The sequence below is a fragment of the Lathamus discolor genome, chromosome 5, assembly GCF_037157495.1.
Source record: "Lathamus discolor isolate bLatDis1 chromosome 5, bLatDis1.hap1, whole genome shotgun sequence".
NCBI lineage: Eukaryota > Metazoa > Chordata > Aves > Psittaciformes > Psittacidae > Lathamus > Lathamus discolor.
The window spans coordinates 70448358-70462405 of record NC_088888.1 but is presented as its reverse complement, the minus strand read 5'-3'; the positions used below and the strand labels follow the sequence as shown (position 1 = coordinate 70462405).

At 36.8% G+C, this 14048-nt stretch overlaps 1 protein-coding gene across 5 annotated transcripts in view; it reads right to left on the bottom strand.

Annotated features, from left to right (window-relative positions):
- MMS22L (MMS22 like, DNA repair protein) overlaps window positions 1-14048 on the bottom strand; it is a 94164-nt gene that overhangs the window by 15216 nt on the left and 64900 nt on the right. For all 5 annotated transcript variants that reach the window (XM_065681190.1, XM_065681193.1, XM_065681191.1 and 2 more), the window contains exons 15-20: window positions 10690-10880; window positions 8091-8241; window positions 3499-3641; window positions 2590-2732; window positions 2276-2435; window positions 399-568 (exon numbers count right to left, since the gene is read on the bottom strand). In XM_065681190.1, coding sequence (XP_065537262.1) covers window positions 399-568; window positions 2276-2435; window positions 2590-2732; window positions 3499-3641; window positions 8091-8241; window positions 10690-10880 — 958 coding nt within the window. The remainder of the gene's footprint in view (window positions 1-398; window positions 569-2275; window positions 2436-2589; window positions 2733-3498; window positions 3642-8090; window positions 8242-10689; window positions 10881-14048) is intronic.

The window sequence follows — 14048 nt, the reverse complement described above, 5'->3', positions numbered from 1 at the left end:
CATCTTTAATTACCCACGTTAGCCAAGTCAAGGATGACTTAAAACATCTGTTTGCTTTGTCATCCCAACAAGGGTCTTGCTACATACTAAGATTATTTGATCCACTGCTTCAGAAATCTCTCATATCAGACCAGTGTAAACAGCAGGTTGGCTAAAAGCTTTATGTATAAAGCGATTAGACTAGCAGCTCTGGAGTGTACCACAGCCTAACTGCATGCAACAAGAGGAAAAGGTGGCATTTTTCCTTCTGATTCTACAAGAAGAAAAAACTCCTCTTGCTGCTTCTCTAAATTCAGTCAGCGCTTGTTTTGATTAGGGAAAAAAACCACCACCTTTTGCAATATGAATCTTCTCCTGAAGACACATTTGTCTGCTGATAATAGAGTTCAGACATTTACCTGAAGATAAAGAGGTAGGCTTTCCTGGATGGAAGACAGCAAAGCCACAGGCAGCTCTTTGTCCTGCTGGAGCACAGAGTGTGGCAGCAGTAAGCAATCCACGATGCGGAACAAGAGTTGCTGTGCTTTGGAAGTAGCCAGTATTGGTGCCCAGAACTTTACCAGACAACCTGTTGAAAAAAAAACCCAAAAAAAAAAAAAAAAAAAAAATTACGAAAAAATTGCAAGAAATCCCAAAGCAATTTAAGTCCCATGTACTCATTCCATGGTATTCCTTTAAAAAATCCCAGTCAAGATAACCCAAGTCCATTTACAGTTCAGCAAAATGAAAGTACTAAACTGATTCAATACAAGTTTCTAGGGAAGTGAAGCTGCTTTAGGAAAAGTACAGTAATGCTGAAGAAAGGATAGCCTCCCACATCCATGCAGAAAAATTAACTAAACTTGATACATAACACTACTGCAATCAGCACACGTGCACTTAAAACATTTACCTTACTGTGTGCATTCATCAGAGTTTTCAAAGTGACACTGCCTTTGCCCTCCCTTCATGTTTATCTAACACTGTGGCCATATCAGCAACTACTCACACAGCAATTCAATGTTAGGAAAACATTATATATATTTCAAAATCTCTTTAATGCATCTAATTCAGAAGGCTAAAAAAAATGTGGGGCAGCCAACTCCTTTAAGCCAGTATGGTTTCTCCAGACCTTTGTCACTCCTAGTTCATGAAAGGAGAGAACCTCAAAGAGCATCTTTCTGATTTTCAACACATTAATTTCTCATGTATATAGCTCTGAGCCAGTTTTAAGATATTCTTTCTGAGTTGTAAAAAAAATGTAAAAAGATATTGATATGTAAATACCCTAACTTTGAGGAGTAATTTTAATGCAGGTGAGATATAATTTTTCTTGAGAAAATAACTCTATATATCATACGAGTGTTATTATTCAAAATACAGATTCAATAAAACAGGATTCCCATGTAGTAGCTCTCACAGACTCTTAACTTTATATTTAATTAGAAGCACGAAAATGTTTGCTGGGTTGAAAATACAGGAGTATCCCAAGATAATATGCTTAAGACTTTGAAAATAATGAAAGAGCAAAAGTAGGCTGTTACAAGATATTATTAGTCAATAAAAGTCATTCATTACCATCCCTAAAACCAACACTAAACAACATTAATCTTGTGGAGTGAAAGAAAACACAATGATCAATCACAGAGAAAGAGAACAATCACTTAACAATACTTCTAATAACGTTGTTAATGCTTTCTGCTTTGAAAGAAATGTGCTCATTCCAGCTAGAAGTACTCCTTCTACTATCACTGCTGTGATGTAGGGGACAGCAGAAGACAGTCTGAACACAGGAGGGAGGTGTTTAGATTTGGTAAATTTCTTGCTCTGTCTTTACAATTTAACAAGCCCACAGAAGGTGAAGAAGTGACTGAATTACACCCAACTGGGCTTTTTTTGTCTTTTAAACCTTCATTATGTTTTCATAACTAAAAAGAAAGCCTGTCATAACACTGCTTCACTGTCTTGTGATTGTTTCTGTTTTTGTTTAGGGAAACCAGGCAGTTTTCAGTAGTAAAAGACATGAAAACATCTTAAATATTGATTTACGGGAATAATTAAAAACAAAGCAACACAACAAAAAAACCAAGGAGATTAGATATCAGGATAAAACCCAAAGAAAATCTGTGGAAGAAAATTAAATATCTAACTGTAACAACTTGGTGACTTTGCTTTTTTTAAACCATTAAAATGGACAGTATATATATATAAAATTATTATATATATAAAAATATAAAAAGTCACATTTCATTGATTCTGCAAAACTATTTCCTAACAGGGGTTGCAAAATAATTACCTATGATCCGATATGTAAGCTGCAGACCTTCTGGAGGTCCTTTTACTTTCAGGTAAGGTTTTACATTCTTTAATACATCACCTAAATACTCCAGAGTCTTTGCTACCATGGCAGATTTCTCGGGGAGTGTCTGAAGGCTGCTGTAAGTTCTACCAACAGCCTGAGAAAACAAAAAGACTGAAATAAATACAAATGAAATTACTATATTTCTTACGAAGTTTGTGTGATTATTTTCTTTCTGTACGTGCAAAAATCTGATAGAAAGTTCCTTTTCACTATAATTGTCCTGTGAGGCTAGCAGAGATGTACAGTACCTTAATGAATTGGACAAGAGCATTTTTAGGGTCTTGCTTGAAAACTGACTCTTCTACATGAGCCTTTGAAAGAATGTTTTGTACTTCTGAGAGCTTGAAGATCAGTCTTGTCATTTCAGTCAGCTGCTCCATATAGGCTTTCCCTGGTTGTTACAAGAGGGCATAGGAGTAAATACAGTGTACAGTTGTGCTTTCCAATTTATCTTAGTCCCAAAATAATAAAATGAAACATGCTTTCAAAATGTCTAAAATACAAGGATTCTGCAACAGACTGCACCACTCTAGACAAAGAATGTGTGTCCAAAGTAGTTATTTTTCTAATACAGTTATAAGAGAATTAATAGTTTTAAGTATGGATAACAAAATCTTTAATTTCACTGATGGCTTTCTTCAAAATCTACAAAATGTATATGAAAAAACAGTCACTGGAAGATGTATTCTACAGATAAATAGAACTGCACTGTTTTATAGAAGAAGTGATTAAGTATTGCTCTAAGAAAGCAAAATATCCAATACAAAAGAGGGAAGAATTAATTGCAACTGATTTTTTTTTCTTTGCTTTTTCTTTTAGGTATTCACAGCGTGATTTCTGACTATTTACTTCAGATTTTCACTTTTTTCAGAGCAGTTTCTCCATGGGGGGAAAATAGCTTGTCTCCTTGGGAGCAAGTTTTTGTTCTTTGCTTCCAAGGAAACAAGCTCTTTTATCTTTGTTTGTGATAAATTTGTCATATGCAGAGCAGGCAAACTATCAATAAATAGCACAAGCGGCGAAAAGAAACACATTTTGTAATTAGGTAAAAGTAAAGGAATACAAACAAAAATACATTTTGTAATTAGCTGAAAATGTTTGCCAGTTTTGCAATATAGAATCGCTACTGCAAACATTAGGGAAATGTGAACACTTACCAACTGTTCGCTCAGCATCTGTCTTGGCCAGCATACCACTTGGTTGATCTATGAACATTTGCAAAACGCATCGAAACCAAGAACGTACTGTCAAAGCTTCATAGGATATATATCCCATACTAGAAAAAGCTTCACACAATGCGCTGCATGGGTAGAAGAGGAAGAAAAAGGTAGAGTTCTAACAAAAGTATGCAAAAAAGTGCCAGAGTGGCTCATTTTGCTGCAGACATACAGAAACAGGGCAGAGAAACAATTAGAAATAAAGCAACAGAAAGGCCAACTGACATTCCTTTTGTGTACTCTACAGACTTTGCTCACAATATCCTGATGCCCAAATACAGAGAACATGATAAATTTGGTAGTGCCTCACACGGTAATATGAAAGCATATATATATATATACATGCACGTGTTTTTTTGCTACATAAAAACAGAAGGGAAAATTCACACAATGAGAAATGCTTATTCTAACAATGGATAATTTGACAATATGACCTAAACTGACAATGTTTGGTGATGGAAATGGTTATTTGAATCAACCATGAACTTCATACTGACACTGCTTTAGCTACTCCATCCTTTCAGACAAAGCTAGCTCAGGTGCCCAATGCTACGCTGAAATCTGCTTACTTCTAACCACATAAAAGACAAAGAGAAGGTCTGCTTTAGCAAATAAAGCAATATGCCATCTTAGATCAAAAAGGGAAATGAGAAAGTAAACTGCTACACTTGATGTACACTTAGAGAGGTATGCATTTTTGTATGTACACACACACAAGTGTGTATATATATACATATATACGTACATTCCCACACAGCAAACTTGCTGCATATGCTTTAAGTCAAACACAGCCAGGTATCAGGTTGGAGTCAATGGCACCATGAACACTTAGTGCACAATCCCTGAACTCTACTGTTCAGTATTATGAAACCTTTACTTGCCTTACCACCATGAACAGCTGCTGTGATCACTCTCTCCCAAGCATACCAGCCCCACATCATTAATTCTGCAGAAACCCCTTGATAACGGACAGCAGGTCTGTTCTGCAACCTGATTCTAGTTCCTATTGAACAAGCTCCATGTGTGCTTCAGGTCAGTGAAATTTCTTCCAAACAGTTACACCTTTCATGTGAGAGATTTCTTCCCTGGTCAGTCCTAAGTGCTTCAACTTTGATGGAAAATGCTTGTACTCTTTTTCTTGATATATGTACATATAAATCTACTTATTTTCTACTGAATTTTTATTCGTGCTTGCAACAGAAAATCAGCACAGGTCCAGATAGAACCAAACTGGATTCTGCTTCTCACATTAATAAAGTTTTTCTTTCTGTTTCATTTAGTTAAAACCAGTGTCAACTGTATATTTTGACTGTACATCCCTGCTGAGGTACTATGGACAAAATAAATAGACCAAATGCAAGCAAATAAAATATAAGAAATGAAAATCAAATTCTAGCACCAAAAAACCAGAATGCCTATGGACTTAATGCTCTTTGCAGTAACGTATAAACAATTCCAGCCTTATGTAATCTTGATGTACACAGCTAGTCTACTTGGCCTCAAAGGCTTACAAAATTGCTTCCTGCTGTAGTCTCAACTCTCATTTCTCTTGCTTACTGGCAGATAAGCCACTCAGGCACCTTCCTAAAACTAGAGAGCAATATGCTCCTAATCGTTAAGAAAGGCAAGAACAATATCTGCCAGAATCATGGCGAATGGTCCTTTTAAACCAGTGAGCTCATACAAATGCCTGAAGTTAGTTTAGACTGGTTATAATACCATCACACAGCAGATATCTGGAGAGGAACTTCTAGGCATAACTGCAAAAGAAATGCCAAAGCTTGTGTGCATATTCCCAGAGCTTGCAGGGTATATAACAGCATCAGCAACAAAATAATCTTTTTACTTTTCAACTGAGAATGTTTGATGTGAAAATTATTAGAGCGCAGTAACAATGAAGTCTTAAGATCCCGGCACTTAGATACTTTGATAACTTTTGCTCTACAACTGCCTAAGGTAAAGAAGTACATGAATCATGCCACAAAAATCTGCAATCTTATTAGCATATAAGAAAATGTCAGTGTTTGAAGTATGATACCTCTGTATAATTCTACCAAAAAAAGTCTTATTTTAGGTACTCATGAGGAAATCGAGCACCTTACAGCTCTGATGATGAGGTAGGAACATACCTTTGCCTAGTCTCAGATACTTCAGTTTTTAAGGCAACTGATAGGGGAAAGAGACAATCCTCCTTGGGGCTGGACAATCGCAACCCCAACAAAGGGAGCAAAAATATTTGCCTCTGTGTGGGTGCTTTCTGCCCATGCTTCCAGCAGGGAAGAGAGTCAGAAAAGTGAGTGAGAACATATGACAGAGAATCAGAAAGAATGAGAACATGCACATATAAGCAAAAGACAAATACCCTCAACTATGGAGCCATGATTTTTCCTGCTAGTTCTCTCAGAATGGATCCAGGAACCTGACATAGAATCATAGAATCAATTAGGTTGAAAAAGACCTTTAAGATCACATTTTCAGTTACCCCATGGCACAACCTGCCAGAAGAGGGAAAGGGTCTCTTATTTCTTTCTACAGCATTATTTGGAAACAAAGGTTTGAATTCCCTAAGAGCGCAAGAGCCACTTAACTTGGGTGTTACAAATGTAATCAAGTAATGTGCCCTAGAGAGCTATCTCCAACACTAACTGCAGTTTTAGATGAAATTTTGGCAGCAGGGCTGTATAGGGAACTCAGTAGTAGCTACATGTGTGTGCTCTGCTCTGGTAAGGCAATCATGCCCCCAAACACCTGGGAACAGAATATTTTGGCCATGGTTCCAAAGTAAATGTTACCTCCATCACCATAGCAATATATCTGTGGATACATATATAAGAATATGTCAGGTGCTTAATCAGTGTTGCTAATGAATACTTAAGTAATTTTAAATCACTTACTTGAGTGTTTACTGGGGGAACTGGTAATTAGACTTAAGCACCTAAATTATACCAAAATTCCAGTTTAGGCATTAAAATGCTTTTCTTGATCTCACCTGAAGAGCAACAAAATTCAAGTTGTAAACGGGTATTTATGTGCTTAATTCCTATTTCATTCAGCATTTGCTAAGTATCTGCAACCTTACATGAAACTCATCCTACAAAAGATCATACAAGAGAAATACGGCAAATCAGAAGACTGAACACTTCTCTCCCGAGTTCCAAACTGATACACGAGCAACTAAATTCAACCTTTTCACATCTCCCTGCAAGAAGGCCATAGCCTCATCTTTGCCCATCACTTTACTATATCCTGATTTACAGCTTTGTTCCCTAGTACAATACGTACCTTAAAAATGTGCTATGTTTTTCACTTTCAAATACAGCCTGACATATAAACACTGTTTCTCTCTCATCTCTCACCTCCCCTGCTTCCAGAGCCTGATTCAGAAGCAGGGTGAGGGAAAAAAATCAACCCGAAACACCACAACAACCACTGCCACAACCATACATCTATCTTAGGTTCCTAGAGTCTCACTTAAAGCAAATAAAGTTTCTCAGGTATATAAATGTCTGACCGGACAGCATCCTGGGCAAACTTCTCTAGTTGACTGAAGCAGAAGCTTGCACAGAAGCATTGGACAAATTAGACCACTTGATCTCGAGAGTCCCTTCCAACCTAAACAATTCTGTGAGTCTGTGAAAATTCAACACTGGCATGTAAAACACAGAAACATGATATATTCTCTACACCTATTATTTAATTTACAGCATCCATTTAGCAGATCTCAGAAACCTGAGCTACATGAATATTAATATGCACTCAGAAAGCGTTCCAAGCTTGTCAAAAAGAAAGTTTTAATGCATGCGTTTCAGCCCAACCTATCCTCTTAGGCTTCCTGCAGAAGTTGTTCATTTTGAAGAAGTCAAGATATTGAAACACTGAATACTTACTATATAGCATCTTCAGGTTTCTGTGATGATGTTTAGCTTGACGTTTATGAGAAGATTTAAGTTTTTGTGTTAAGTGTAACTGACAAGGGAAAAACAAGTCCAATCCTTTAAATTTACCAAGCACAACTTCAACTGCAGCCAGCGCAAGAGGCTACTACCTTGCCACACTGTAACAACTTTGCCCAAGTGTAGCAACAGTAGAAGGGGTGGATAACTATAACTATGCAAATTAAAAAGAGGTCATTGCTTCAGGCATTTCACTTAAAGGCATTACGGCTCTTCATGGAAGTACTTCTCTGAAGATACTGTCTAGGTTCACCACTTTCTAGATCTGTTAGTACCACCATTGTCTCCACTGGGAAAAAATAAGTGGTTTGCAGTAGAAAAGACAAATAACATTTTCAAAATACTTACCCATCTTCCTGACAAATTTTGAGTATCTTTACACATAAAACCCTGAACAGACCACCTAACACAAATAACACCCACTGTTCCCTGTGAAACACCACAGATGATTTCAAGAATCCTAGAACTTAAGCAGATGCAAAGAACCTGGGCCATCTTAATGAAACATTACTGTTTGAATCAACATTTTCCACAAGTGTAACAAAGGTACTGGAAGAACAAGTAGTGGCAATTTTTCACCTGTTTTGAATTAGGTGACTTAGATATCTTGCCACCAGCTGAGGCCACACCATGTCATCCCATCCAAACAGCTGCATCATTGATAGAACGGGCTGTGGCTGGAGATCTGATAGGGCTTTGCTGGGTATATCCAATGCTAAGAGAGTAAAACCTGATTTTAAAGAAAGAAAAACATTGCACCATGTTAATGGTTTCTCAGTACATCCCTGTTCCACTGAAAAGCATTCTAAAGTAATTACAATTAAGAATGTGCAGTCTGGAAGTACCAGAAATCTCAATTAAAACTGGGCAACTATTCTAACAGACAGCGTTTGTACACATGTTAAAATGTAGTCACTGTCCTGAGGAGCTTGTAAGTCAACATGACACACTGAATGCATTGGAGAAAAAATGGATCCAAACATATGCAATTTTAAATATCTTCATGAAACCACAGATTATAAATCCTGAAGGCATAGCTCTACCACTGATGCAACAAAAAACATCTTAAAAACTTGCTTTTCTTTTGTCTTCTTGGCTTCCCTTTCTTGCCTCCATCCAGCATTTCTTCCCTTGTACATACAAGTACTACTGTGCTATACAAGGTTGAGTTTTATTATTTTGCTTTGTTGTTTTCAAACACTTCTTGCAGTGAAGAACTATACCTGGAAAGAATTCACTCAGTAAAAGCTGGCACCTGTCCTATTTTTAGAACACATTTTCATGTATCAGAAGTTACTGTGCAAACAAAGTACTGTGGGCGAGCTTATTCGTGAAAAAAGGATCTTCATATAACAGTTGCAGATCTAGAAACTGGAACAATACTTTGCACAGAGTTTTTGCTAATTTTGCTGTTTCTATTAGCTCTACTATGGAAGCTGTATCTAACACTACCAGAATAAAAGATATAGCACATTCTTTATGCTACAAACGATAAAAGCATTTAAGCTCAAGAAGAAAATGTAATCTGAATGTTGAGCATTTATTAGGTTATAGGAAATAAGAGGCATTGAATGAGTCAGAAAAACTGACTTTGGAGGGCAACGAAATAAAGGAGCTCACTAGTTCCAACATTCTCCAATTCAAGTTAAATATAAATGTAATATTAATTTATTAAAATAATGATTTCTAAACCTGCATGCATTAGGAAGCTGACTTTGAATTAGATAGAAAAAAATGCTTTTCAGAAACAACAATGAAGCTATTTTTATTAATAGTATAGGGACAGACTACCTTAAGTTATGAAGGGCTTCACATTTCCTTATGTACCTCAGAATAAAAAAGGGTAGTACAGAGTCCCCACTCTGCCTCAGGTGAGGAAACAATTTGTGCCAGCCTCCTTCCAGATTATCACATTGTTTCTGCAGCATCAGCCATGACATGGGCAGGGGAGAAACAGGAGACAGAAATGATAATGTGAGTCCCAGGCTACTTGCCTGGCAGAGGGAGCCGGAGAGCTGTGACAGATGCTCTCTGCTCTGGGCTACAACCTCTAAGGCAAGAGGCCCATACAGCATGGGAAGGGTTTGCCTTCCTCTGTAGTACTGCCAAACACACCTCTATAAAGAAGGTCACAACTGCACTCCCCTGCTTCTAAGTGGAGTTTATAATAGGTTGTTCTTCTTGCTGTTTCACTGTGCTAATATAAGATAAAAAGATATAACCCTGTAGGAAATGAATGAAAGTTTTGACATTAACAACCTCTTCCTTTGATTTGTATTGCTGTTTCCCATACATGCTTCACCAGTGTGAGGCCACTACTATTGCACACTGCCTCTTTCATTAATGTTACCTACTAACTACTGCAGAGCTGCTTCAAATGAAGGGTCTTTCCACTTTTCTATTACTAACTCGGTACTTCTGAGCTTGTAGCTTCACCTAATTTATACCATGATGGGAAAAAATACTACATATTTCACTTCTCAAAATTTTAGTTAAATGGATACAAGATTTCATTGTAATGACAGAATACAATGCTAGCTACTGAAGTTAAAGATCAAACAGGTATTTCTTTCTATTCACTGCCACGCTGACTCATTGCACGTGGAGTTCACATAGACATAAAATGTTGTACTCAAGATTAAAACCCTTCAGTGTAAAGCAAGATAAATAATAACAGTTAATTATAAAATATTTTTATGACCATGCCCATAAAGGTCCAGGAAAAAAAAAATAATAATAATAAAAAAAATCAATCTTTTAAAAATAGTTTTAAACTATGAAACATTATTTTTTAAAAAATTGACCACAATGAATAGTTCAACAAAAATTGTAACAATATAAAAAAGTTGTAAATTCTAGATGTAAAGAAGTTATTCTCATTTATACTGCATAATGTTTGCAATGTTGATTATAGCCTATGACTAGTAGTGAAAAAGAACTCAGACTTGAACAGCTTTAAACCCCTTTGGAGTTCTCAATCTGCTTGCATTCTATTAAATAATTCACAGTTACAATATTCCTTCTTGTCAAAATATTTAGCAGAGAATCTACTTTTTGCATTTCCACAGATTTAAGTTACTACATGGAAATAGAAATATCCCAAAATAAAAAATCCTTGAAAGTTTGTGATCCAGAAATAGATCAAGTCCAGTAAGTCGTAGGGAGGGTCAATGCTAACCTGCAGCTGTATCAGCAAGCTGTGGGGAAGGTGGCATCTGTGACATTCTCTGGCTCTTCAAGTAGGGAAAGAAATTTCTCCAGAGAGCACTGGCGACAGCAAGGTGGTGCTCTTTAGCCACTAATGGAAGCTGTGCGGCTGAGGCCGTGGTCCCTTGTTGAAGTCCTTGGCTTACACGTTTGTGCACACTCCTACAGAGAAACAAAAACAATGTTTACGTTCAATAAGCGAAAATTTCACATCTTTTAAAAGCATATTTACAACTACCTTAAACCGTAGGGCCTGAGAACTGAAGGATCATTTTGTGCAATTAAAACCTTTATGCAAAGACATCATGCATACCAGTTATTTGATGGATGAATGATGGCATATTAAGCACCATAAAGTTAATGTTAATTACTAATGCCAACCATTAATTATATGCTTTTTAATATGTCAGATCAAAATGAGAAATAGGCAGCTTTAAAATGAATATCTGTATTTTGTGACTGCTAGCATGACAAGCAAGTCTGCTCACAATCCAAAGCCAGATGCTTTCTTAATTTTTTTGTCAGTAGGGCTTTTAGGATAGGGTTGTGTCCAGCAAATAGTGGCAAATGATTTTGAACAACTGTACAGCTTTTTTCTGAAATTTATTTCTCATTTGTAAAACCTCAGTAGGTATGAGTTTAGATAAAAGATTCACTTTATCACAATCTGCTGCAAACAATTAGGTTTGACAGCAGTGCCCACACCTTTTTTAGTACAGTAAGGACAAAAGTTACCACTACACATAACTCCCATCTCTTCCTGAGACAATGTGGCATGAATTCAATAATGCACTCAATTTTCTTTGATTCTTCTAGTACCATTCCTGCTACTTAATCTAATTTGGAAGTTGTGACTTTCTAGAGGTTTAATAGAGATATGTCTGCAGGGAATCAATGTTCTCAGAGAAATGGGGGGGAGAGCATTAATAAATTTGTCTCGTAGAGCAGGATAGGAGGCATTACTGCACCAGGCTGATCAACTAAATAACATGCTTATTAAAAACAATCTGTAGGAACGCACTATCATTCCTGTTCCTATTTATCTTCTGGTCAACTCAATTGAGATTGTGCATTAAAGCACAGGCAGCATTATTACATTTGCTTTATTAAATTCTATAAACAGCACGGTAAAGTCAGAGTCAAGATATTTATAAGATAATGGCAAACAGCAGAGGCATCGAGACTTGCCTTAACACTAACAGTTGTAGACTATAATATTTTCTTTCTTAATTGCTATTCTCACAGTAGCAACTGTTTCACAAAACTCTTCCCCCAGATCTTTATTCTGTACTCACCCTAATTTGAAATAAACCAAAACAAAACCAGAAAAAACTCCAGCCACCAGTTCCCTTCTGGGGATGTGGGAAAATTATGAAAGAATTACACAACTCACAGCACTCATTAGGACATTTGAAATGGAATAATTTTAAATAAAGAGTAGGCTGGCTGCAAGGCCTTCCTGAACTAGGGTTGATATTAGAAGCGCATCTCATTATATCAAATTAGTATCCAAAAATCCTGCCTAACACATAATTTAAAACATAAAACATACTGGCTGTCAAAGGTAACGATACCTTATGCCTGCCTCCAGGCATTCATTAGTTTCAATAGGATAGACAGAGAGAATTGAGTACCAGCTAGTTTTCGAATGGCTGCATTCAACGGACATGGAAAGGTATGAAATATCAGGAGGAATCAAGTATTTCTTTGTGAGAAGGCGTGAATCCAAACACAGGAACAGAAACCCAACATTTATTCCCTCTGTGGCTTCACATAAATCATACAGCCTTTGTGAGCCTCAGTTTCCCAGCCATGATATTTGGATAGTAAGGAAGCTTACCCTTTAAGGATGCTGTGAAAACAATCAATGCTTAGAAACTAAGGATTATATTTAGTATGTCAGTTGGTATTCCTATTTACAAGGCATATTCTCCAAGTCAACATGAACTAAAATAGAAGCAAGATTAGCATAAAAAGTCAGGCAATATTCTTTGGGAGTATCCCTTATTACAAAAAGCACAAAGGGAAGAGTGTAGAAAAAGTGAGCTAAGTCTAGAGGACAATGAAAAAGTAAAAGCAGGGCTAAAGAAGCAAGTTAGAAATATATTTTTGTCTATTACCAAAAAAAAGTTTAATAGCAAAACCAAAGGGCTTTTTTGTTTTATTTTAAGAATGTAAAAAGAATAAAACTTCTGGGAACAGAATCTGCCCTACTTACATCCAGACTAGGCTGTAAAATTGCACAAAGACCTTTTTCTCTCTCCTCTAAATTGCCTCTCCAAAGACAAGTGTCTTGCATCTCCTTTAGCCATCTATGCAAAGTAGAAGGGTGTACAGACTTCCAAAGTAAGGTAATATATCTCTGTGTCAGTGGAAGGGCAACTCGTACAAATCAGTATTTATGTTTATTCATAGTAACCTACACAAATGCTTGCAATAAGGTAAATGCTTAGAATCGATGAGGCATCAATATATGCTGCAGCCGATGTAGTCAGCTACTTCTACCAACAAGCAAATTTTTGCATTCCATACAAATATGGATAAATAAAATTTTACATTTTATGCAGCCTTCCACATCTTTTTTAACACTAGACAAGCACACCATCAAACATCACTTCATTTCTGAAACTATACATCTAGTTTTCCATTGTGTTAAGAGCTTTGGAACCACCAGTTGCCTTGTTCTAATGGCAATAAGTTGGTGTGATTTTTACTTGCTTTAAACCACAATTTTCCTATTTCTGTAAAAAGAGGTGTGCATTTTCATTTTGCCATCAGATCAAATAAACCCTGGGTTTATTAAAGAAGGGAATATTTGTGCCACCTGAATAAGGATTGTGCTGTATAGGTATAGCAGTAGCATGAGGGGTTATTTTCTACATCTTACACCTAAGGAATTGCAGCCATTTATCTGGTTGCAGGTATTGAAATCATAAACCATGCTTTTACAAGCCTGGATTACTAAAATGGAGTGAAACTTTAGGTCAAGATGAAAAAGTAAAACACATAAAATGCAGAAGCCTGCCTATATAATGGAAACTCAAGTCACTATTAGTTTATAATCTGCACTGGCTCCATACTGGCATCCAGACTTAGTATAATGTAATTTAATTTGATCTACAAGGGTTCGGAACTCCTCAGCATGAGAAAAGACCTCTCTCCTCCTACCAGCACTGCTAAGGACACATACTACAAGGGCTCCCAGGCTATAACTAGACACTGGTTTCTTCATGGGATGGTACTCCCAGCTCCTCTGTTCCCAGATCATGCCAGGCCAGCCACAGCACCCACCCAGAACTCAGCTGCTCAGTTATCCTGGTTTCAGCTGTA